The sequence below is a fragment of the Notolepis coatsorum genome, assembly GCF_963971535.1.
Source record: "Notolepis coatsorum genome assembly, chromosome: 19".
NCBI lineage: Eukaryota > Metazoa > Chordata > Actinopteri > Aulopiformes > Paralepididae > Notolepis > Notolepis coatsorum.
In genome coordinates, this window is record NC_140183.1 from 74,725,819 (window position 1) to 74,753,510 (window position 27,692).

General features: G+C 45.5%; 1 protein-coding gene across 1 annotated transcript; it reads left to right on the top strand.

The window, feature by feature from the left end:
- Window positions 1-27,692, top strand: pde11al (phosphodiesterase 11a, like; the record flags this gene model as incomplete). The annotated part of the gene is made up of 18 exons (XM_084336702.1): window positions 1-32; window positions 436-661; window positions 1,299-1,357; window positions 1,829-1,949; window positions 5,304-5,379; window positions 5,478-5,545; window positions 5,700-5,792; window positions 10,280-10,330; window positions 10,573-10,719; window positions 12,262-12,369; window positions 13,219-13,328; window positions 13,626-13,716; window positions 14,338-14,438; window positions 22,945-23,022; window positions 23,286-23,349; window positions 26,240-26,314; window positions 26,621-26,704; window positions 27,348-27,692. 18 exons carry the CDS (start codon window positions 1-3, stop codon window positions 27,690-27,692), a joined length of 1,929 nt encoding a protein of 642 aa, XP_084192828.1.

The window sequence follows — 27,692 nt, forward strand, 5'->3', positions numbered from 1 at the left end:
ATGTTGGAGTTCCCCTTTAAAAGGATGAGAGGGTGAGAGGTCCTAAAAATATTGTGTGTCTTTTAAATGATGAGAGAAGTCGAGTGAAAGGTCTAAAATGGTACAGTAGGTCTTTTAAAGAATAAATAACATAATGTTAACAGATAGGGGTTTTATGAGATATCAGTCACGACAATATATATAATTTCTGTGTAATAAGATGAAAAAGAATCCAGAGAAATATACTTGATGTAACGTTACTCCAATCGCTGTTTTTATGGAACAAGTTAATACATGTTAGGCTCTACAGGGATTGTAACACCCGGCCCTACTAACCAATCTATTGCCCTGAATACATGCAGTAAGGGCAGAGGTCACACGTTGCAGTACTTCAACCTAGTTTATTCAACACTGCTCTTAACAAAGGTCTCCCAGCACCCCCCCCCCCCCTTCTAGCAACGTGATGCAGTACCCCAGGTCGCCCCCACATGGTTCTCATGTAGCGGACGTGTACAGCTCTCTGTCTCTGTCATCCCCCCAGGCCCTGCTGGAGGTGGTCAATGACCTCTTTGAGGAGCAGACGGACCTGGAGAAGATTGTCAGGAAGATCATGCAGCGCGCGCTGACTCTCCTCCAGTGTGAGCGCTGCTCCGTGCTGCTGCTGGAAGACATCCACTCACCCGTGAGACACCCTCCTCCTCCCCCTCCTCCCTCCTCCTCCTCCTTTTCCTCCTCCTCCTCGCGCATTAGCATCTTTTCCGCCTCTCTTGTCTCTATGATATTCCCCTTCACTTTTCTACTTCGCTACAGTAACCATATGCTACCCTTATTCCAAATGCACGGCACTTGCCACATCATGCATGTGAAAGAATAAAAAATCTGTCTGGTGCATAATATATCCTTCCTACTTTATTTTGTTTGTGTCCCTCATTTCAAGTTTACTTTATTTGCCGTGTTCAGTAGACTGAATTGGAATTATAATGTACAAATCTTCAAAACAGAGCTTCAAAACAGAGGAGGAACATAAACAAACCATACAGACGTATTATAAGAATACATGTAAGCAGCAGACACAGACGTTACTACACAAACATACAGTAGACAGCAGCAGCCACAACAACAACAACAACAACAACAACAACAGCAGCAACTCATCAGCAGAGCAACAAAAGCATTTAGCCTTTAGTTATTTTCATATCTGTGCTATTCAGTGTTGTGTGGTGCAGTCAACAGTGATGCGGTTTCCCCCTCTGGGGCGCCAAAGTTCATATCATCTCTCTTTTCATCGCACTAACCACACATTTGTATCTTTTCTATAGGTGGTGAAGTTCTCCAAGACATTTGAGCTAATGTCTCCCTTATGTAACCGCGATATCAGGTGAATTCTGAATGGGTTAAAACCCTTTCACTACCACACTACAGAAGGTTAACCCTTTCACTACCACACTACAGACGGTTAACCATCTGTAGTGTGGCAGTGAAAGGGTTAACCTTCTGTAGTGTGGTAGTGACAGTGTTAACCCTTTGTCGGGTGGCAGTGAAAGGGTTAACCTTCTGTATTGTCACAGTGAAAGGGTTAACCCTTTGGTAGTGTGGTAGTGAAAGGGTTTACCTTCTGTAGTGTGGCAGTGACAGTGTTAACCCTTTGCCGTGTGGCAGTGAAAGGGTTAACCTTCTGTATTGTCACAGTGAAAGGGGTAACCCTTTGGTAGTGTGGTAGTGAAAGGATTAAAACCCTTTTCAAGTGACAGTGAACAGGGTCTGCTTTATTCCTGTGTTTGAGTGTTTCATGTCTTTTCTCACGTTTCTTGAGTGCCTCCTTTCCCGTTTGTGTTTCTCACCAAGTCAGCATGGAGAAGCTGTCCTGTTCTGATTGGCTGATCAATAACAGCATTGCTGAGTTGGTGGCATCTACAGGACTTCCTGTTAACATCAGTGATGTCTGTCAGGACCCACGCTTTGATGCTGAGGTGCAGACCCATCATTCAGAATCACACACACACACATACTTTTACGTTGGCATGCGCAATGCGCATGCATGAGCACTCGCGCGCACACATACACACACACACACACACACACACACACACACACACCTACCTATCACACACACACACACACACACACACACACACACACACACACACACGTACACCTACCTATCACATGCACACACACACACACCTACCTATCAACATACACACTCTTTTACCTCAGCATGCGCATGCATAAGCACTCGCACACAGACACACACACACACACATACACCTACCTATCAGACACACACACCTACATCAACACACACACACTTTTTACCTCAGCATGCGCATGCATAAGCACTCGCACACACACACACACACACTCTTTCACCTCAGCATGCGCATGCATAAGCACTCGCACACACACACACATACCTATCAACACACACATGGTAAATGGTAAATGGCTGCTTTTTTATATAGCGCTTTTATCCAAAGCGCTTTACAATTTGTTACTCACATTTCACCCATTCACTCACACACCGACGGCGGAGGCAACCATGCAAGGTGCCAAGCTGCTCATCGGGAGCAATTAGGGGTTAAGTGTCTTGCTCAAGGACACATCGACACGCTGCCCGGGAGGAGCGGGAATCGAACCGGGAACCTCCGGATTGCCAGACGACTGCTCTACCTCCCACTGTCGCCCTCACACATGCACACATGTGACAGATCGGTTCGGACTCCTCTGCGTTGTGTATTAAAATCTGATGTCCCGAGGGGGAGTCGAACAGGGGAGCTCCCGCTCCGCGGGCGACGACATAGACCGCTGCACTAAGAAGTGAATCCACTGCTATGTACCGTACCTATGCATCTGTTAACCCTGTTATGAGGAAGTGAGTTTAACTCACAGCCCGCTTACTGCCACAGTCACTTGTCAACACCCCTGTTTCTGTGACTGTGGATATACTCACGGACCTCCGTTACACACACATACCTATCAAAACACACACCTACCTATCACATGCACACACACACCTACCTATCACACGCACACACACACCTACCTATCAACACACACACACACTATTTTACCTCAGCATGCGCATGCATAAGCACTCGCACACACACACACACACACACACACACACACACACACACACACACACTAAGGCTGTCCCCGAACCCTGTTTTTAGGGTTCGAACGTTCGCCAGGGTTTATCGAACGAACGTTCGAACGTTCGTTTTTTTAAATGTCTTTAATTAAATTATTTTTTTAATACATTTTTTATTTCATTTTTTTAATAATATTATTATTTTTTTTTTATTGTATTATTATAGATCCTACGGAGGGCGGCATTGCATAGTCTATTGGTGAAAAACATGTTGTTTACAGTGGTGGCTGTTCATGTAAACATGTAATTAAACAAAGCACTCAGAAGAAAATAAACAAGCTACTGCATCAAAGTTACTACTTATGATAAACAATAGCCCTTGGACACCGCAGTCACGTAAGGGGCTATATAAACAAAGGCATTCGTTTTGTGGCATTAACGTTATATAGTTAGTGTTACACGTTCAATAACAGGTATTCACTCTTGGTCGACGGGAAGGGGAGAGGCACGCGCCTCGGCTCCTCAACAGACCCGTCCGCGTGTAGCATAATGCCAGCGGAAGAGTGCAAGAGCGCTTCCGCATTCTTCGCCGCGCATGCGCATGAGGTCCTTGCTTAGTTCAGACGCCCCATTCAACATGGTGAATCCCAAACTCGAAACTCCGTTAAGCTCCAGAGAGAGAGGCTGAAAACCGCCAGTTCTTGCCCGACGGATGGGAGCCGAATCGCGGATCCGAGTTTTCTGATGAATAGCCCCAAAACATGGAGGTCGCGAACAACGCCGGCTTCGCTGACCAGAGCTACGAAAAATAAACAGGATACACAACAAGGTGCATGCGATGAGGTTATATGTAGTGCACCTTGTTGTGTATCCTGTTTATTTTTCGTCATTATTATATTCAGAGTTAATTATATTGTTTACACTATCTTTCTTCTATTATAACCCTGCCCATTCCCAAATCATATTCAGAAAGTATCACAGAGACTTCTATTGACCGCGGAATTAGTTATTATTAGTAAGACACAACATTTCCGTAGTAATTGACCACCAGACTCTTTCTCTTAAGGCATTAACTGGGTTAATTAATATAAATGTTATATTGTAACTGTCTAGTTACACATTGGTTCCGAAACATGTATGTTCCAGGCTGCGATAAAAAAATTTAATCTGAGAGAGCTCTGGTCAGCGAAGCCGGCGCCGTTCGCGACCTCCATGTTTTGGGGCTATTCATCAGAAAACTCGGATCCGCGATTCGGCTCCCATCCGTCGGGCAAGAACTGGCGGTTTTCAGCCTCTCTCTCTGGAGCTTAACGGAGTTTCGAGTTTGGGATTCACCGTGTTGAATGGGGCGTCTGAACTAAGCAAGGACCTCATGCGCATGCGCGGCGAAGAATGCGGAAGCGCTCTTGCACTCTTCCGCTGGCATTATGCTACACGCGACCCGTCCACCGTCTACCTCGGAAAGGGGGACGGCAGAGAGACAGAGAGACACCGGCGCGGGGGTCCCGCCGGGCTCCCAACACGTCTGCCGCCCGTCCGCCCTCGGCCAGAGTTGTTTCCAACGCAACCACCTCCCGCCATGAAGCTCGCGCTCCGTGGCCGAAAAAGGCTGGTATTCATTAATGATCCTTCCGCAGGTTCACCTATGGAAACCTTGTTATGACTTTTACTTCCTCGGCGGGGAGCTAACGCTACGTTAATGCTTCTCGCAAGCAGATCAATGGCGGCATTGCCGGAAGTAAAAAAATAATAAACGCTTGCCGATTGGTGGTAACAGCAGAGGCGGGTGCAAGCGGTGTGACGTAATTGGCAGAATCGCCTGTCATTCAATCAAAATTGTTCTATTGCATTGGTTGAGACTAGAGCTCTGGTTGAGTATCCAGCAACAGCCCGGCAGAGACCATATTGGTTGAGCCGAGCGCCTCGGGGGACGCGCCGCTTCACATCGCCTCACCGTCGCGCGCCTGCTTTATTTTTTTTTCACCGAAAAAACCCATTCGAACCCATTAATTAAAGTCCGAATGTCAGCGTAACGAACGAACGTTCGAACGTTTGAACGTTCGGGCTCAGCCTTAACACACACACACACACACACACACACACACACACACACACACACACACACACACACACACACACACACACACACACACACACACACACACACACACACACACACACACATACCTATCAACACACAACATCAAGACACATCTGTCTCCTCTCTCCCCAGGCTGATCAAGCCTCAGGGTTCCACATCAGGTCTGTGTTGTGCGTTCCCATCTGGAATCGAACTCATCAGATCATCGGTAGGTTGACCTAAAAAAGTCATCTCTTCTAACTCACTGGCAAATCATTCCTACTTTGTGAAGTCAATAAGAATTGGATTTGATGTCATCACCCAAAGGAGTCGCGCAGATTCTGAACCGGCTGGATAGGAAGACATTCAACGATGCAGATCAGAGACTGTTTGAGGTGAATCGCTTCCTGTTTACATTTAGTTTGTAGTGTACTGTATCTGTCTGTGTCAGGCTTCACCCAGTGTGTGCAGAATCACAGCGTCCCTTTTTGACTGAAACTAAACTCCACGTATGGATAATATTCTTTTCCTTTCACATTCACCACACAGGCATTTGTGATATTCTGCGGACTTGGAATCAACAACACTATGATGTACAATGAGGTTAAAAAGACCTGGGCCAAGCAGTCTGTGGCACTGGATGTGAGTAAAGACACGTCTTTAATTAAATATTAGATTAGATTAGATTAGATTAGATTAAAATGTATTGTCATTATACAGCACAAGTACAGTACAATGAAAAGAAGTTTGGCATCAGTAAGTACAGACAGGTGAAGATCTGTAGGTATATATGCGGTGGGAATAAATATATATATACGGTATATACAGCATTATTGTACATGCTATCATACAGAGCTATGGGTTATGTGCAGGTGTACAAGCATGCATATAGAGGGGTTATATGCAGGTATATTCAGCCTTATATATATATTGTAACTGAGGGGTTACAAAACCCTGACTGTATTAAAGATTGTGATAGATTAAACCACTGCTAATTACTATTATTATTACTTGCCAGAAAGTACAGTTATAATATGGCAGACACTCAGAATAAGACGGCACGGTGACAAAGAAATATCATTTATAGTATTTATTATTATGCAGTAATTGTACAGAATGGGAATTAAGGGTCGCGCTTGTATGGCGAAGAATATGAATAAAGTCAGTGAGTAGCAAAGTCAGTTGGAATGAATAATTCCTAAGCTGGGATACTAGACTAAACGCCGCCTGGCGTAGGATGGCACTATAGTGGGCAAACGATGGTACCGCTGGAGACAGGGGGTGTCCTCCCAGAGATGTAAGCTCTGTAGGAAGGAAGAATGTGCGGATACTCAGTCTGTTCACTTGAAGAAAGGGGGTTCTCGTACGGAATCCAGTCCTTATAATCCAAATGCTCAGCAACAAAGCAATAGCTGTAATCCAATTGCTCGATAGCAATGACGATAGCCAGCTAGCTTCGGTCCTCGAAGCTAGCCCGAGGTAAGATCTTCAAGGTGGTTAAATCCAAACGACAGTGGGTATTAACGAGGCTCTTCTCCACAGTAGTACGTTCCACAATCACTATAATCCAACCAATACTGGTTCTGCAATCGCCGCCGTAGGTTCCAATATGCACATGTCCAGTAGTTCCACGACTAGGCCCTCCTGGCACTAATTACTAAGTCCATGCACACTTGCTAAGGTTTCACTAGTTACTAAACGAACGAACTGCTTGTAATGCTACATACCGAACTAACTGCTGTAACACGATTCACACTAAATGACGACTCTTTACTTCACATTAAGCTAAGTCGAACTTGACGTTATTGCATTAACTCTGACACTTCTACTATTCACTTCGCACGTTAGGTTCACAACACTCTGTTTAGACGAACTGCTTCACACTACATTAGAATCACACTACTGCTGCTGCGCCTTCCACGATATATATACTTAAGTGGCTTTCTAGTGCCAAGCCTCAGCTCTCGTCTCGAATCAATGCGCCGGCACCAGGCATGTTCCAACATGCCCATACTCCCCTTAGAACCTGACTTCAGGGGCGCGTTGCCTGGCGCCGAGAAAGTCAAGGGCATTATCCAATGAGGAAAGTGAATATTACTAGGATTCAAACGCAGGCTTAAAGGGATATAGCTTCTATATATAAATAATATACAAGGTATATAAAACAATAAAACGTAGATTCTCAGCTTTAATCTGGCACTTCACAACATATATAAAGCTACTCTTTACAGAACACCTCACATTATAGCACCCCATTGATGTCCTCATCTTTATTAGGTTTATTAGGCAAAAGTGCTCCTCTTGGTTCTGCACTGTTTAAATTATTTTGTCTTGGTCTGACGTGTGGCTCGGACTTGAGCGGGATAGGTCGATAGGGTTGCTGTTGCTGCCCTGGGCCACACCTCAAGTTCTGCCGGCCACACCTCAAGGAGCAGGTGGCCGGTGTTAGATCCTGATCAATCTGGCCAGTATCACGTCTTCTTGTCTGTTTGGCTCTCCATCCACTCCTCTGCGTTGTGTAATTTTAATGGTCCTGACGTCTCATATACTGGCTGATACAATCCTTATCTCTCCCCGTTAGTGCGATCCGCAAACCATAATAATCCTCCACCTTCGTAAGGATTCGACACTTTGACACAGCGTAATACCTTACAAGGAAAAGCGTTGTTTATTTATATAAACAGAAGCCTCAGCCCAGATGTTATCAGATTGTATTCTCATTGCTATCGTCTCTGCTGTTATTCAGTCCAATAGTGGTCAGGCCTGGTCGTTAGCCTGAACCATCCTCGTGTTAGCTGAAGCTAATGATGATGTGGCATTCCCCCCCCCCCCCCCCCCCTCTCCGTGATGAGAGGAGAGAGTCTCTTCTGGTTTCTTCCCTCTTAGTCTCAGTCAGATTTTAGTCTGCCCTTAGCCGCTCTTGGTCTGGCTTACACCCGGAAACACTGTCAGATTTATAGGACCTTCGCCATAGCAACGACGGCCCGCCCCTCTTCTGGTTGTCATTAGAGCTGCCGCGGTATTGATGTTTTCCTTACCGCACGGATTTGCAAAATATTTCCTACCGCGCGGTTATTACCGCACGCACACACAAAAAAAAAAAAAAGTTTGAATGCATTTTTTTTTTTAGTAGTAGTCTACTTTTTATAGCATATAGCCTGCCTCTAGTCTAAATGTCGATCTTTAGAGGATGACTTTGCAGCATGAATATTGTTTGGGATTCGGCAAGCACGCATTAGTTATTGAAAGTGAAACACGGATTCGAAGTTTACCCTCTGGTCGTGCGCCGTTCACTCGTGTCGCGGGCAGGGGTGGTTACCCCCCCGACCCTTTCTTATTATTATTACTATAAAGTTACTACTTTATAATAAAGGCATTCGTTTTGTGGCATTACCATTATATAGTTATACGTTCAATAACATCAGCGTATTTACCGGACCATCTCAGTTCCTTTCTTTGCTCAGAGCGTGCTGAGTTGTCCCATTATGCGGTCTGTTAATAAAGTTTTCAATCAGACAAGTGTATAGAACGAAGGGCTTTTATTATAACATTCGTTGCAGACAGTAAAATCATTATGTCTCGTTTAGTACTCCCGAGGAGCGATGGTAGTCCACTCCGGCGGGGAGTTAAAGCTAACGTTATTAGCCGTATTGTGATGAGCTCTGATCAATGGCTGACATTCAGGATGTAAAAAACTGCAGGACGCTCCCAACGTGTGACGCGTCTCTCTTCTGACCAATCAGTGGTCTGCAATGTTTCACGTGACTTTTCTGGTAGCCAATAGGGTCGCTTGGAACCTCGATGGAGGAGTAGGGTATATCTGCAGAGCCGCAAGCCCAACGAGAGGAGGGTACTTCATTATTATTATTATAAAAAACAGCGGTGATGCGGTATTCAGCCTACTCTGCGGTGGCCGTGATGTAACAGCGATACCGCAGTAATGCGGTAATCGCGGCAGCTCTAGTTGTCATGCGCTGTCATGACAACTGCTAATAACCTTTCACACATTTCAAAACGTTTCATTACTGTCAAAACCTCCATCGCGCTCTGCCTCTGTGTCTCCTGTGCTGCTCCGTTATCTTTGTGTCCTGGATCGGAATTCAAAACATTCTGCTCTGCTAACGCGGCCTGTGCCTGTGAAACCGCTGGTTCACCACCGTCTATATCATCCTGTGATGATAATGATATTACCCTCTTAAAGCGTCTCTTTATATCAGTTTATAAACCAAATATACATTGAAAAAACATCATTTTCTCCGGGGACCAAGTAAGTGTTGGACCTATTTTCTGTGAGGCAACAGTGCTGACCACTGTGCCACCGTGCCGCCCTTATTAAATTGGTGGTATGAGAGAGACCGTATCGCACAGGTTATAGGAGCAAGACACTGAACCCCTACCTGCTACAGGGACAAGACACTGAACCCCTATGTGCTACAGGGACAAGACACTGAACCCCTATGTGCTACAGGGGCAAGACACTGATCCCCTATGATGTGATACAGGGACACCGTAAAATGGCAGAATCTGGAAATGCATGCTGTATGTGTACTGAATGTAATCTCAGGAGATTCTGTATGTGAAAAAATTTCCATGATGAAAATAATAGAGATCCTAGAATAATAGAGATCCTAGAATAATAGAGTGCCAGACACTTTAGCCTGAGAAAACAAGGCTCTGCTTCTCTGCCATAAATATCATAATAATATTAAATACATGGACACTGACTGCACACCTCTCATCAAAGGCCACCCTGGTATTCCCTCTGTCTCCACCGTCTTTTTAAACACCCAGTGGACAAATGTCTCACCCTAAAGATCGCAGCAAATTGGTTCTAAAAGCCGAATACGGCCGCCTTAGATTCTGACCGCGTAGCAAGAAGCAGAAGATAAAGTATAATGCTGTGCACTGTATCCTATCCAGTGTGTTGTCTCCTACTGAGAGTTGAACCTACAGTACATAATTGTATGCCTATGTTTATTTTACTTTTCGAGAATAAATAAAGGTTTGAATTGAATTAATTAATGAATATTATGCACATAGGTAGGTAGGTGTACTACAGCATACAATGTCAATATTGCATATAGATGCTCACTGATTCCCTTTTTTTTGTATGTTTTCTTGTTTGACAGATGCTGTCCTATCACGCTACCTGCTCCAAGGTAGAAGTTGACAGACTCAAGGTAGACTGACAATATACCATAGAATATAGCATGAATAAGGCTAATCTGAATTATCTTCTACCAATGGAATATCCCATACACGAGACAATCCTGAACGATCGTGTAGTTCTGTATTTCGGGTGCTTGTCATTGGTGCCATCAGATAAGGACTCAGAATTGTTTTGATGACAGTACCTCTTCCTCTACTGGGGGAGGAGCGCGGGGCGGGGTGATTGACAGCTCTGGCCTCTTCCCCCCCTAAGGCAGCCAAGATCCCCCCGAGCTGTGAGCTGGGCATCGACGAGTTTCACTTCAACGACTTCTCGCTGGACAACGACGCCATGATCACCGCTTCACTCAGGATGTTCCTTGAGCTCGGAGTGGTCCAAAAGTTTAAGATTGACTATGAGGTGAGGACTAAAAATAGGTGTTTTAAATAGTTAAAATACAGTATTCTGTTCTATTGTATTCTATTCAAAATGCCTGTAGTTCATACATACAGTGGAGTTGTGATATGTGACTTTGTCACGTACAGTAGACTACAGCATAGGCATAGATTTAGGGGGGGGTTGCAGGGGACATGCTCCCCTCAATATTGATAAAAGAGGTACATTTGTGCCCCTGGTTTCTTGTGATTTTGACTGTCGAGATTTGTTGTTGATATGTACATGATTCTTTAAAAAAAAAAAAACATGTGATGTGTTTTGAATGTGCAGAAACAATACAGGAGAATAAATATTTGAAAGCAATACAGGATGCCTGAGAGCCTTACTGCAGTATATTCCACTATATTTGTGTCAGCGGGTACCTGAATGTTGTCTTTTCCTTTACATAAATAAAGACATTTCCACCACAAATTGGAGCATGAAAGTACACCAGAATGCAGGAAATTAAGGACCCACAGACCCCCCCGCTTAACTCAATCAGTGCCAGGGGTCGGGGCGCCAGGGGGTGCTAGACCGCCATCGCTTTAATCAATGGGGAGACTGCGAAATTTGCGAGTGGTTAAAATATATCTTATCTTATAGCTATGGGTCTAATACACCCATCGATTGTCAGTGAGGTGCTTCCAGTCAATATGCACAAAACAGATAGTTTTTTCATCCGTACATTTCCGTTTTATACCGTTTTGAATATGAGTATAGTTTTGGTGATTCTTAGTAATCCCAGGAAAAGACGCGATAATAGCGTTTTAGTGGAATACACTTATCACGTTGTAATTTTTCGCCTGGTTATCAAATCTTCCTGAAATCAACGCTAGATTATCGTTATTATCCTTCCTCGTGCATACATGAAATGGCCCTCGTAGCGGGGCGCTCGCCCCCCCCTCCACCGCAGCCAACGGTAAAAAGCCACACACAGTCCACACATACAGCTTCGATCGCAAGATTGGATATATAGAGTCCTTACCTGGTCTCTGATGTAATGCAAAAACAATAATCCAATTATCTGATCGCCATTCCAAATACTGCTCGTGGAGGTCCGTCCCACATTGTCCGGCATTGCATATGAAGGGGGGGGGGGGGGGGGGCAGCATCACAGATGCATAGTTGTACACGCTCGTCCTGCCGGAGTATTTAAACCCCGCCTGCACGGCTCAGATCGGCCCAGAAAAGAAACTACACCATTTCTAATGGGGTGCAATACTGGCTGGAAGGCGTAGGTGGCGGTATTTGCCCTTTTGCGAGCTCAGACCCATTCCCAATGATAACTGGGTGGATAATCAGGCTGGATGGATGAAAAATGTATGGATATAGCTAATAAAAGAAATAACGATTAAAACCAGAGTTTTCTCGTGATTGGAGCTGAACGGTTGGCGAGTTAAGCCGACTTTTCTCGTGACTGGCACAGAATGAGTTAAAGTCGTCGTCGTCCCCCCCCCCCCATGTTGAAACCAAACCTACGGCCTTGGACTACAGTGTAATGTATCCTGTGTGTCTCATGTGTCTCAGGTTTTGTGTCGCTGGCTCCTGACGGTGAGGAAGAACTACAGGACGGTGGCGTATCACAACTGGAGGCACGCCTTCAACGTGTCCCAGTGCATGTTCCTCATGATCACCGTAAGCCTTCAACGTGTCCCAGTGCATGTTCCTCATGATCACCGTAAGCCTTCAACGTGTCCCAGTGCATGTTCCTCATGATCACCGTAAGCCTTCAACGTGTCCCAGTGCATGTTCCTCATGATCACCGTAAGCCTTCAACGTGTCCCAGTGCATGTTCCTCATGATCACCGTAAGCCTTCAACGTGTCCCAGGGCATGTTCCTCATGATCACCGTAAGCCTTCAACGTGTCCCAGGGCATGTTCCTCATGATCACCGTAAGCCTCCTCCCTTAGGACCAGTGGGATTCCTGGGAAGATGGAACATTAAGCTCAGTCCACTATATGTGGTTATGAGATGTTTTGTTGTAGTAGTAGTAGTAGTAGTAGTAGTTGTTGTTGTTGTTGTTGTTGTTGTTGTTGTTGTTGTTGTTGTTGTTGTTGTTGTTTTTGTTGTTGTTGTTGTTGTTTGGTAAGACACTTCCAATACACCACAACTCCAAGGGGGAGAGAGAGAGAGTGTGAAAGAGAGAGAGAGAGGGAGAGAGAGAGAAACAGTGGGAGAGGATCAGAGGAACAGAAAGGGAGATAGAGAAACAGAGAGAGAGGAAAACAGAGAGAGAGAGAGAAACAGAGAGAGAGAGAGAGAAACAGTGGGAGAGGATCAGAGGAACAGAAAGGGAGATAGAGAAACAGAGAGAGAGAGAGAGAGAGAGAGAGAGAGAGAGAGAAATAGAGAATTATTTAGACAAGACATGTACACAAGGCTAAACCTAAACCAAATCAATAAACAAAAATCTATAAGATCAACAAACAGATTTAAAAAAACGTTATTTAAATGCACATGTTTTTATCCACTGCCTCCTACAGACAGCCGGCTTCCAGGACGTCCTGTCAGATGCAGAGACCCTGGCGTTGATGGTGGGCTGCCTGTGCCATGATTTGGACCACCGGGGCACCAACAACGCTTTCCAGGCCAAGTACGTTCTCCAACGGGTCTGTTGACGATGACAGCGTGTGACTCGGGTGCTGTCACTCACGCAGGGAAGACATTCTATTTTAGGCTTCTGAGCCCTGAGGGTGTAACTGTTATTTTGGGTGAAACTGACTTTCAGACGCGTCTATTGAGGACGCCCCACTGTTTACCGCACACTGTGCAGCGGAGAATTGCCGCGCCGTTGCTCCGTGTTTACAGCAGCCATCTCTCGAGGCTGTGAGACGGAAGACATATACGAAGGTGTCTCAGCTGTGTCCTTGGTGTCTGTCTTGCCCCGCAGGACCGGCTCTGCTCTGGCGTTGCTCTACGGCACATCGGCCACCCTGGAGCACCATCACTTCAACCACGCGGTCATGATCCTGCAAAGTGAGGTGAGAACGGTACTTGTTACTCCGCGACCAGCTTAGACACATCACTCACAGTCCCCGTTCAGGGCTATATACAGGACGATGAGACCAGAACGGGTCAGTGACGTCATAAAACCCTCTGGGAAATGCCTTTCCCTTTTTACCACCGCAGTGACGAACCACACTGTCAGAAGGAGCTTTATCTCCGGGTGATGGACGTCTTTCGCGGGAACGCCGGGGGGGTGGGGGGTGGGATTGCGCCCACCGTCAACCGTGTCATGTCCTTCTAGATTCAGGGACACCGCACGTCTCCCTCACCGAGTGCATTTTCCAGTTGATATATTCGTAGGCTTTTTTCTCGCCAGCGTTGAGTTGTGAGCGCATAATGAGGCTGCTTTGTCTTTAGGTGGAGGTCGCAGCTTAGTTTGATTACCAGGCACTGTGCTCTCCCATTGATTTCCTTTAAGAGAGGACAGAGAGAGTCTGTGCCCATCTCCAATTAACATGGCTAATGGGCCTCCCGGCTGACAGTGAGGGATGAGTTTACCGATATAGAGTCTCAGAGGACACGTTGTGGTCGCCGTTACTTATCCTCGCCTGCTTCTTTTTTGCACCTCTTCTTCTGATTGTGTTTGGTGTGTTTAGGGTCATAATATCTTTGCCAACCTCTGCTCCAAAGAGTACAGCAGCATGATGCAGCTACTGAAGCAGGCCATTCTCTCCACCGACCTCATGCTCCACTTCCAGTAAGTGGCCCCCTTTTAAGACAATACGTTGAAAGGTGAGTTTACAATTGAAACATTTAATAAATAAAGGTTCAACCGAATTAAGGCGAGGCAATAACAGTGAAAATGGATCGGAAAACTGACACTGAGAATCTGAGATCTTATCATATTTTGTCTCCATGACTGCTGTAGTTTCATAAAACATGTAAAATGATCATCGAAAGCAACTGTAAATTGTTATGTTTTTGCATTTTTGTACAAGCTGCATAATGTAAACCAAGCTACTGAACACATTTTAACAGCCATTTTCTCAAAATATTCTCTTCACACAAAACACTTGTACATAGTTTTTTTTTTTAATAACATTTTGAATAATTACCAACAATTTAGTTATGCATCACATTACAACAGAAAGATCTACCATAATCCACTCAGAATCTATTTTCGAACTAACATGCAAATGAGCTATTTTGTCTTTATGAAATATTTGGGTATGTTAGTAACAAGATATATAAAAGTCATAATACAAAATATTTATTATGGTTTATTTTGTATCCAAATTCAATATGTAAAGTTTCATTTAGATAAGATGAAAGGATCTCTCTATTAAGTGGTAGTGTACCAATGGGAAGCCCCACCACTGAAAACCAAACCATGGGATTGAGGAGATAATTTAATTCTCAAATTGACTGAGTGAGTTCTATTTCATTCTGGTTTCCGCTCAGCGTCATTCTGCACTAACCTCACTTCGTGCCTAGCACTGAATAAAAAATTCCACAATGTACCTTTACATACCGACATCCGTCTGGCCACACCCCTATCCGCTTACCTTCATAAGCAGGTGTGTGGTCACCTACTCGCCTCCTTCTTCACTTTCACCAAAAGGAAGTGCCTTGGTATATACCCACACTTGACGAGGTTGTTTAGTCGAAGAAAGTTGGAAAACAGAAGAACGGGAAGATATGTTGACATTATATCTTTATTTTCCCTCTCACTATTTTCGAGAAAATACAGCGATATTGTCTTCGTCACTGGAGTGTCTGGAAGATGATGATCATTCTGACCTCCACCGGCTTTTTCGTATTAGGGGCTCGCGCCGCTGATATACTCCCCAACTGCAGTCCTCCTTGCTGTGGCTGGATGGGTATTGGCCCTCCGGTCATACAGCTGGACTGTGGGGGGCACCGGCTGTTGTGAGAAATCAGTTACTTCCGTGTGGGGTGAGTACTGTTTTGCTTGCGAGCGCTGGTTGTCTGTTTATGCTATGGGGGTTAGCTGACAATTTTACGAACGCCGACCCCGGACTGGGGTCCTCTGCTCGGCTTCTTAAGCGGCGGACGGAGGATCTTGGTCTGACGCCCATGATGGTCAACCTAGTGGGCTGCGACCGAGACCTGGTTAAAACCCGGGATTTTCTGGACGAGCGGATGCTTCTCTGTCCCGTGCAGGCCCCATCTTTCACATAAATGTGGAAGTACACCCTAACGAGGAAATGTGGGCATAGGATCTTCATTATCGGGAGTTCCATGCTCAAGTCGGCTGCAGCCCGGATGGGAAATTGTGCCGGCTCCGCTGTATGTCTGGTAAATCACTGTTGAAAACTGTGTTTGACATTTCTTTTTCTCTTCCCTCTTAGGATGGGGAGGGACTTGGACAGCGGCCTGTCTGAAGTGTGGCTTGCTATGTCGTTGTGTACAGTTCAGGTGATAGCTGCTTAGCTGGCGTGCTAGTTGTGGCCTACTGTGTTAGCCAGTCAGCTGTTAGCTGCGGCGCTAGCTCGTTGTGTTTACTAGGCTAGTAAACGTTAGCTTGTTGCTATCAGTCGGACGGCTGTTAGCTTAATGCTACACTGTTGAAACGTTACTGTGACTATAACATGCCTTAAACACTCTGACTACGACGTCATCTTTGACAGAGGATGTTAGTCGACCCTACACCCGGGTACCAGTGCCAGCGAGGACTTCGTCAACATGGAGAACGGCGGCTGGGTGGCGTAGCGGACATACCCTTGTCATCAACGCAGGAGATGCTGGGTTCGACTCAGTGTCCCGTTAACCAGTGTTGCAGTTCTCTCGGCCGGCGCTCAGGGTGAAGGTAGGATTCCTGACCGGACTTTAAACACTTCTTCTTTTCTTCCCTTCTAAATGTTTTGTAATAACGATGTTTCCAAAACATGTGTTGCTGCAATAAATTGAGGATACGATGCGTGTTGTGTGTGCAGGGCCGCCTCAGGGGGTGTGCGAGCAGTGCGGTCGCACAGGGCCTCGCGGGAAGGGGGGCCTCGCACAATTTTTTTATTTTTTTTTTTATTATTATTATAATTTTTTTTTTGCGAGGCCCCCCTTCCCGCGAGGCCCTTTTTCATCACAGACCTAAAATCTAGTTTTGCTTATATGCTTATATATTTCACATTAGACACGTTTGTAGAATGTGTCTGACTTGTTCCTCGCTCTGCGGCTCTGCAGCAGACACTCACTATTGGAGCTCTGGGGCTCTGCAGCAGACATACTATTGGTTTCAACGAAGGGAGGGGTTACATCATGTGTACGCCGGCGTGCGTCAGCTGCGTTTGACTATTTCGCGAGTGCAGCTTTGGAGGTTATGCTTAGTTATGCCAGCCAAGACGAAGAGGACGCCCTCAGGACAGTCATTCGGCAGATGGACTGAAGATGAAAGTTGTTGCATGTTAGACAGTTCAGTCAGGCTAGCCATGTCGGCTTAGCTAAAGGCAGGGACAGCTAGTTAGCTTTAGCTACGTTATAATATCGAGTGCTAACGTGTGGTTCAGTCGGGATAGCCATGATGATGTCGGCTAGTAGCTAGCTTAGCTAAAGGCTAACTAGCGTTAGCTAACCTAGAGAGAGTGCGTGCAGCATTGTTATGCCAAGATGAAGAGGACGGTCATTCGGCAGATGAACTTCGTCAACTCCACGCGGTTGTCTCCATCCTCTTGGACGTTTGGTGAGTTTTTAATGCACTCTATTCTATTCCCGCCGTGGATATATCTCTCTCTCTCGGGAGCCAAACGGGCCGGCTAGCTGTTGTAGCTAATGTTATATTGAGCCAAAGCGGGCCGGCTAGCTAACGTAGCTAACGTTATATAGAGCCAAACGGGCCGGCTAGCTGTTGTAGTAGCTAACGGTGTGTGGCCTGGTGTCAGTACCTGGCTACTCTATTTGCAGTTAGCCTATTTAGCTGATGTCGGCCATTGGCTCCTTGCTACTTTGTTTTCTCTGGTATAGACCCTCTTCTCTTTGGATTTAAGTGTTGATCTTTGTCCTTTTGGATCTATGTATATTCATGTTGCCTTTGTGAAGTTATCTTTTCCTTCTGTTTTGTTCTTCCATTAAAAGTTGAATATCCTTTAGGGGCTCATCTTTGCTTATCTCTCTCATACATGCTCTCTCTCTAACACACACACAGACATGCTCTCTCTCTCTAACACACAAACACACATGCTCTCTCTCTCTCTCTCTCTCTCTCTCTCTCTCTCTCTCTCTCTTTCTAACACACACAGACATGCTCTATATCCCTCTCTAACACACAAAATGACATGCTCTCTCTCTCTATATTTCTCTCTCTTTCTAACACACATATACATGCTCTCTCTCTAACACACACACACAAACAGACATGCTCTCTCTCTATCTCTCTCTTTCTAACACACACAGACATGCTCTATCTATCTCTCTCTCTTCAATTCAAATGGGCTTTATTTCACATTCTTGTATTTCTCCCAGTAGGTATGGGAGTTTTGAGTTATTGTCGATGTTTTCAAAGTCTCTTTGGGTGTGTGCAATTTGTGGGAAGTATGTCTTGGTATAGTGGGCAGGTTGTTAAGAAGTGGAGCTCGGTTTCCACCTAATCTTGTGTGCAGTTGGTCTGTCTTCGCTTGGGAGCCAGGTCTGCCTATGGCGGCCTTTCTCGATGGCTAGGCTGTGCTCGCTGAGTCTGTACCTATAGTCAAGGATCTTCTTAGTATTGGGTCAGTCACAGTGCTCAGGTATTCTGCCACTGTGTACTCTCTGTTTAGGGCCAAATAGCATTTCAATTTGCTCTGGTTTTGGGTTGTTTCTTTCCAATGTGTCTCTCTCTCTCTCTCTCTCTCTCTCTGGCCTTGCTCTGGTGGAGGGTCAGGGGCATTGCCGGGTCTGTGCAGTGATAACACTGTATATTGACTGTAGAACGGGAGCTCTCTCTCTCTCTCTCTCTCTCTTGCTATATGTTGACTGTATCATGCCCAGCCTCGGGCAGCGCTATTATTTAAGAATATGTTGACTATATGAAAAACCCAGGCGGCCCTGTGTGTGTGAATTGTCTTGTCACTGGTATAGCTTTTCTCTCTGTAGTAAATCGGCGTTGTTTTTTACATGTGTAAAAATGAACTGGTTTGGTTGTGATGAGAACATGTGTGTTCATGTAACGTTGTACCGTGGGTGAACTCACAACTAAGAGGGTTAGTTAACCTGTGAAGCTATGCTTAGTGACATGTGATTGAGGAATGAATCTTTTTTCTCAGCCTGTGATGACAATGAACAGCATGTTCACACATTAACAGAGGTGCCTGTTCACCTTGGTCGTATCAAGGGTAAGATAGGAGGGGTGACCCCCCGGTTTCCCTGGGGCTTCCCCCCCTCCTCTCAGACATGTTTGGTTACAATATATTGTGTCACTGTGTTTGTGGGGATACGATGTAACCCTCAGCTTAAGTTGCTGGGGTTGTGCTTTCCGCTTGAGAAACAATTTTTTCCTAAAGAAAAGGTTGTTTGGTCACTTATCATGTGTGCTTAGCAAGGTCTGTGGCCATTACATAATCGAGGACTTCTGTCTTCTCTCGTTATGAAAAACGGCGTTCCTCTGTAGTAAGAGTGTACTTTTGCCATTTTGTTGTTGTGATGAAGGGTTGTGTGTGTCGTTGTGATCTACAACTGGGTTAGGTTTGGCCCACAGAAGCACATGTGTAAGTCTGGACCGGGGCTCTTAAAGGGGCCCTCTCTGTTCTGTGTTTTTTCCTTAGTAAAACTCAGGTAGCAGGTTAGCACATGAGCTATGTGAAGCTGTTAGATGTTTCATGTAGCATGCTATGACTGTGTCATGCTCTACTTGTCATTACATCGTATCAGGGGTGAGGGGTCGTAAAGGGATGAACTGGTAATCCTTTCCTCCCCTTTTCTGATTGGTCAGGGGTTAAAACCCCCTGTCCTTCAAGGTTCCTGTCACGTTGCTGTTCGGCACGTTACAGGGTAAGGGGGGGGGGGGGTTTCCTGGTCCCACGCCCTGAAAGATTGGGCGTGTGCACCGCGGAAATTCCCCCGCCATAGAGTACGTCACTGAACGCATCTCTATTGGTAAGACTTCCGTGGGTTGTTCAGGTCCATGTTATGGATCTGTTTCAGGGAGTTGTCAGAGCTCCTCCTCACGAAGCTCCTCCTCAGGGAGAAGTGCCTTCTGTGAGTTCGGACTCTCCTTCCCAGTGAGGGAGCCTCCTCAGAGTTTCAGAGCCTCCTCCTCAGATTGTCAAGGTGAGTAGAACTTCAAAAAAGGAGTTCTGCTCTATTGTGTGTGTATTCGATTCAATTCGATTATTGAGTGTGTATTGGTTCAGTGCCTCCTCCTCGGAGAGCCCTAACCCAAGTGTTACATAGCTCAATGTTGCAATATTTCTTTTCAATCTATACAGCTCGCGTGGGAAGTCTCTCTGGGGATTCCCGTCTCCTCCCTGTGGCGAGGGTGGCGGGATGTAAAAATGAAAAAAAAATTACCCTCAGCTGCGTCACGTGGGATTCATGTCAGTCTGTGTTTCTTTCTTTTTTAAATAAAAAGAGGAAAGAACGTGAAGCACGACGGCTCCTTGTCGTTCTCCCAGGCGACTTGGAGGAACAATGTCTGGTGTCTTGTTAGACTATCCATTGATGTGTTTGGGTCTCGACGCGTACATAGTGCTGGCTCGGGGTGTTTCTGATAAGAATCACGCAGGGGGCTAGTACGCCTTGGTTGCTCGTTATTAAAACAGCGTTTTTATAGGGCAACTGGGATGGAGTTTGTCTAGTTTACTAGGTTGTCTCGATGAATTCTCGTTCATATCTGGGGGATGTTAACGGAATAGATCAGAACATAGGTAGAGGGGTCTCACGCCCTTGGGGTGGGCCACTGAGTGCGGTACAAATGGGACCGTCTGGGTGGTGCCCTCTTTTCATGTTTTAGATCGACACGCATACCTACCCCCTCTCCTGGAGTGGGCATGTCGGCGTGGTTAGGGCACAGGACTGGTTCTGGTCGCGCTGGTCCAGGTCAGTTAACCCGTTGTCCACCGGGGACGCAGATCTGCTGTTCTGGTACCCTGAGGGACTTGTGCTTTTTTCGGGGGGAAAAATGCCGGGTCGCCCCGGGTGTCACAGGGTTATGGAGACCCTTTGTTGGGTACACGTTGTACCTGGCACTATTATAAAGGGGCGGGTTCTCCTTTCTTTCGCTCCTCTCTCACGCATGGTCGAAGAGGGGGCTGTTGGGGTGGTCTTCTGGACCTCCTCTGGTAACCCTGTGTGCTTCCTGAGCCGCCGGGCCCGGTCCGAAGTAATGTTTCGTTGAACCGTAGGCCTGGAATAACCCTTTTTGGAAACTGAAACACTTGTACTGCGGTATAGCTGGTGTATACCTGCAGGTGTGTTTTGGAGTTTTTTCTTGAGGGGTTATAGGAACAACCACCGTATGTGATACCAAGAGGGTGGTTGATTCCCTGGTGTGTTGGAGCAGAGTCAACTCCCGGGTTACCCGGTTGAGTGTGCCCCTGCACGTTCATGACGTCTGCCAATCGTGTCAGCCTTCTCTGCCTCGACCCCTCTGGGTGGGTTTTTTTTTATGGAGACTTTGTCATGGTGCGCAACAATGCCAGCATACGCCCCTTCCGCCGGGGTGCTGTTTTCAGTTGACCCCTTTGGCGCCTGTCTCGTCCGCAGTGCTCCAGGCTCGGGTCTACAGCCTGCTGCCTGGTTTCCCCGGTGCGCTGCCTGCTTCCGTTATGGTTAACCTTTTGAGTGCTTCAAAGTTACGGCCATGCTGACTGCCTGTGTTGCAGGGTCAGTGTGCCAGGCGGCGTACTAGTGGGGGGAAGGGCCCGCTCTTGGAGGGGCCCTGTCCGAATACGCTGGCGATGTGGGGTGCCACTAAGTGACCGCCTGGTGAGGTCTTGATGCTTGGCGTCATTGACCTCTCCGGGCCCCCTTTTTCCAGGGGATCCAGTCCCTTCAGGGGGTCTGGGTCTTCCTTCGCGCTCCGCTGCTACGGCCTTGCCACGGGGTTGAGTTTGCTCTTGACTCCGTGATTTTGGGGGCAGTAACGAGGGTTGTTCCTTCCGTTCGTTCCCTGGTGGCATGCGGGTTGTGCGCGTGCGTAGTCGTGGGGTCAAGCCACGGTCTGCTCACCCTGTGCGTTGAGTTACTCGAGTTCCTCTTCGCACGGTCGGATCCGTCTCCCTCCCGTCCTCCAATAGGGAGGGTATCCCTCCATTAGGGAGGGTCGGGGGGCTCGGTCCTCTCCGGTCTGATGGTTGTGGGGGGCCTCAGCGGGGTACATTTGTCGAGCTTCTGGCTTCCGCTCAGCTCCTGTTGTGCAGAATGACGCTGAGTGGAAACCAGAATGAAATAGAACGTAAGGTTATGTATATAACCAAGTTCTATGAATACTGGTGACGCTCAGCGTCAGGACGCCACTGCGGCCCTTGACCTCGCCTTGTGGTGAAAGTTTGGGAAGGAGGCGAGTAGGTGACCACACACCTGCTTATGAAGGTAAAGTCAAGTCAAGAGTCAAGAGTTTTAATTGTCACGGCATACAGGTATACAATGAAATGCGGGTGGTCTTGCCCGCAACGATGTGCAATACAGTGGTACATATAATAGAATCAAAAGAAGAAACAACATTGTGCAGTAACAGATAGCAGGTAACATGGAGTGACATCTCGGTATCTGTACATAGTTATTTACAGCGCATGTGTGACATGCTAGTAAGCGGATAGGGGTGTGGCCAGACGGATGTCGGTATGTAAAGGTACATTGTGGAGTTCTTTATTCAGTGCTAGGCACGAAGTGAGGTTAGTGCAGAATGACGCTGAGCGTCACCAGTATTCATAGAACTTGGTTATATACATAACCTTACGTTCTTGATACGAAGATACACCTGATATTCTAATGCAATTTGATGCTATAAAAGTATTGTTTACATTTGTAATGTTTGACTACAAATGTACCCTAATTTTGAATTATAATGGATTATGAAAGTTATAAAAGGCTTTTTTTTCTCTTTTCATTTACAGGTTATAACCTATTCAAGAATGTATACGCACACAGACAAAATATATTGTCAAAATGATTGTCAAATAAATGACTGATTGGGCCTTTAATAGAACACAGATACAGAACATCAGAAACAGACGCATTGTATCATACATCATAAATTGTATCTGAGGACATTTTATAGCCTTTCATAGCCTTGACTGTCTGTCTTGCTGTCTGTCTCCCTCGGCTGTCTGAAGGCGAAGGACCAAGTTCTTTGAGTGCGTGTTGTCTGAGGAGTTCAGTTGGACAGACGAAGGACACAGAGAAGCTCTCAGGTATTTTTACTCACTTACACTCACTTACAACAAGATAGAGAATACCAGATTACATGTAACTAGATCACAGTAATCTGATTACAATTGGTTATTGTAATCGATTATAAAAAAGAATAAGGGATTGCATCTTGGATTCACTTTTGAAAGCAACTTGCTTGCTTACCAAATAATTATTTTCAATCATCGATAATCGATCATTTATTAATTTAACTGAGGAAAAAATAAACACAATGTCTGTAAATAAGCATTGACCCCTTCAACAGATCCATGCTGATGACCGCAAGTGATCTGGGTGCCGTCACTCGGCCGTGGAAGATCTCCAAGCAGGTGAGACTCCAAGATGTCTGTTGTTTGTGTCATAATTTCAGGTCTTGGAGCCTAAAAAGGGTGTAAGTTGTTATTTCGGGGTGAGAATGACTTTCAGTTTCAGGTGCATATCTAGTGAAGAAGACCCGCGTTTCACTGCATGTGACCTACATAATATTAGACATTACCAACTAGCAGCACACCTTAGGGTACTTGTCGGCTGGTTCAGATCAGACCCACTATCAATCTGGCTAGACATTGAATCCTCGCGATCTAAGGTCGCTTTCACACAGGGGCTGTTTGGTCCGGATTATCGGACCAGAATTCGATAGTCCGGTTTTTCGGGTTTGTGTGCGTCGAACTCGGTTCGCGGACCAAACACACAAACTCTGGTCCGCCTGAAAACGTAGGTCTCGGTTCGGCTTCATCGAACCAAACGCGAACCAAATATAGGAAGTGCTTATTATTACCTTACCACTGCTTGCAGCATTCATTCACTGCAAAACAAGCACACTGCATCTATCTATCTCTCTATCTATCTATCTATCTATCTATCTATCTATCTATCTATCTATCTATCTATCTATCTATCTATCTATCTATCTATCTATCTATCTATCTATCTATCTATCTATCTATCTATCTATCTATCTATCTATCTATCTATCTATCTATCTATCTATCTATCTATCTATCTATCTATCTATCTATCTATATATCTGTGCATCTTGGGAAGAAGGAAGAAAAAACGCGACTTATTATATTATTAATAAAACAGCTACTTGTGGGCACTCATAAAAACAATGTGGTGTACAAGTTGTTTAGCGAGAGGATGGTGGTAATGTGCTTCAATAGAACAATGGATCAATGCCATGTCAAAACTCGCCTCCGCTGATCTGGAGGGCTCGCAGTCCACACACAGACACACACACAAGCGCGCGCGCACACACGGGCTCGCAGCCACACACACATTTCCACTGTCCAATAGACGAGCGCCCTTTTCGACCGCGTGACATTGTTCAGAAGGTTCGGTGCGCCTGACAGATTTCTATGTGAACGCAGGCGAACCAAATGAAGAAAGCAACAATGTTGCAACTTCACCACCAGAACCGCACCGAGTCCACCAAAACTATATGTGAAAGCGACCTAAGTCCCCCCTGTGGAACCTACTATTTATCAAAGACTTTAAGTCTGTTAGGAAAATATGCTCTAACCCCATCACACTATGCTCCGTCAAGGCCTGGAAGACTGTCCGTAAGGTGGAGGGCCGAGCTAAGCTGACCTCTCCTCTTACCCCGATTGTAGGCAATCCTGACTTTAAGCCAGACCAAATTGGCGGCGGCTTCAAGACCTGGCATACGCAGGGCATAACTGATCTTGGCCACCTGTTTGATGGCCAGACCCTAATGTCCTTTATACAGCTGCAGCAGCGGTATGGCCTATTGAAAAAGGAATTTTTTAAATACTTACAAATTAGGTAGTTTATCACCAAGGACACCTCACTGTTAATTAACAGTTCCACCTCGCAGGTGGAGAAAGCCCTCTCCTTTGAGATTCCTAAAAAAACAAATATCTATCTTCTATAGTACTCTAAACCTTAATTCATCTTTATCTTCCCTTGTCACTAAACAGTCCTGGGAAAAAGACTTGGACATAGAGATCATGGACGAGGACTGGCAGGATGCATGGACCTACGCAAAATAAATCTCTGTTTGCAACCGCACCAAGTCTATCCAAGTTAGAATCTTACACCGCATTTATATTACCCCTGCCCTTAAGAGTAAAATGGATCCCAATGCATCCCCACTCTGCTTTAAATGCAAGATAGAGATTGGAAACCACGTCCACTGCTTTTGGTCCTGTGTAAAGCTCCAGAGCTATTGGTTCGACATCGTAGAGGAACTATCTGATATATTCCAGACCCCCATCGAACTGGATCCCCTCTGCCTCTTACTAGGCCTCCCAGATATTCATATTGCCAATTTCAAACATAAGAGACTGTTCAATTTGTTGACATTTGCTGCTAGGAAAAACATTCTGTTGTTCTGGATCAAGGACGAGGTCCCATCAAAGAGGTCATGGCACAATATTATAATGGAATGCATTCCCTGTGAATACATCACGTGCATGCTGCACTCTAAACTGGACACTTTCTATGAAATATGGGACCCATATCTGTCTCATATCGGGCCTGCACTGTCTGCCACTGTACTTGGTGGGTTTCCCCATTACCCATAGCCTCCTTGTGGACCAATGCTGCCTTGTGTTGTTTTGTTAATGCTGGTATCGATGTGGAGGGTATCATGACAATTGTAAAGGTGCAAACGTGTTCATGCCCACATACACACACACAACACACGCACGTACACACACACAGAACACATATGCACTCACACACATGAAGCATGCACACATAAAATGAACAAGACTTACTAATCACACACACATAAAACGCACACATAGGGTACGCACAAGCACATAGGTAAAACACACATATAGTACACATACACACACACGTCGCACACTTAGTCTATTTTAGTACATCTGTCCTAACACTGGCAGGGATCCGAATCCTCAAGAGCCACCTCAAGGATACACAAACATGGTTGCTAGTGCCTGAGCCACATTTATTTTTAATTTTATTTTTATTTTTTAACTTTTTCTTGTTTGTCTGTCTCTTGTCAAGATCATTATGATTCATGTTACTGTTATTATTGTTGTCGTTGCTGTTGTCATTGTTATTATTATTATTATTATTGTACTGTTGTTTGTCGTTTGTGTAAACAGGGAAAATATCAATAAAAATATCTAAAAAAAATAAAAAAAATATGATGATGATGATGATGATGATGATGATGATGATGATGATGATGATGATGATAATGATGATGATTGACATTGATATCTCAAGGTTGCAGAGCTGGTGACAAGTGAATTCTTCGAACAAGGCGACAGGGAGAGATCCGAGCTGAAGCTGACTCCAGCGGTAAGAGCGACTCTGCACTCTCATTAAAGTACAGTACGAGTTGAAGTCTTATTCATTTGTGCTTAAAAGTTATTGGAAGTTGTAATTCTTACCACAGTAATTTTAGTTAGTGCAGCATCAAAAAGAGTCTTTTATTTTATGCTATCCTACTGTACCGACTTTAGCATTCGACCCAAAGAGTCGCCCTGACGTGCCCAATCCTTTTGACATGGATCTAATGCTGCCGGTCTGGAAAGTATTTATATATATTTTTGGGTTGCCCTTCTTGTTGGATGATAATAACAGCAGCTCCCCTCTCCTCTGTAGGCCATCTTTGACCGAAATCGTAAAGACGAGCTGCCCGTCTTACAGTTGGAGTGGATTGATGGGATCTGTCAGCCGCTGTACCAGGTAGCTCACCTTTGGAGAGAACATTGAAACACAGTGCGAATCAATTTCAATTCAATTCAAATGGCTTCATTGGCATGACGTAACATGTACATGTTGCCAAAGCGAGCGATTAAACATTATAAAACAGATAGTAAGTCATCAAAATATAACAATCATCAAATATAATTTGGCATCAATAATTTGGGACTCACTGTCCCTCAGTTTACGGCAGGCAGCAACATAGACTGCTGCTAGCTCACAGCTCGTTGAGTCCACCTCTAGTAGGACTGATTTCTTTATCTGATAAGAGAAAACCTTTTGTTATTAATTTAATTTTAATTTAATCTTATTTTTTCTCTAATATCATTATTTCTCACATTTTGTGCGGAAGTGGAGCTCTGTTTCAGGCTCACTGAGGATGCGATGACAGCACAGCCTTTGCTCTGCAGGAAGCCAGGTTTTCCTGTGTCTCTCCTTTTCAATAGCGAGGCTGTGCTCACTCAGTCTGTACTTTGTCAAGGTTCTTTCTAGCTTCTAGCCAGATAGCACTGCATTTTGCTCTGTGCTTTTGCATAATCTAGATGAATCCGTATATTTTGGAAGTTGTTATGCTCTGCGTCTTGAGAGATCAATACCAGGCGTTTTCTATTGTGTTTTCTCCCAGTCGCTGGCGAAACTCAACACGAAGCTTCAGCCAATGGTTGATGAGATGGATGCCAACCGAATGAAGTGGGAAGAGCTGTGCTCCTCCTATCAGCAGACACGCAGTGCCTCAGTGTCCAATCAGAACCCTGAACCATGTAAAAACCCTGAGGCGGGACATGACACTGGAGCCAATCAAAACACAGAGTCCACAGGGAGCCCGGAGTCTGGCGAGAAGACAGAGTTTGGGTCAAATTCTGAGTGTGACCAGGGTCTGAAGTGCGGTCCCAACGCAGGTACCAGTCACCATCCAGTGCCAGGGGGGGACATGATGAAGCCCGCTCAGGAAGACAGAGAGGAAGCATGA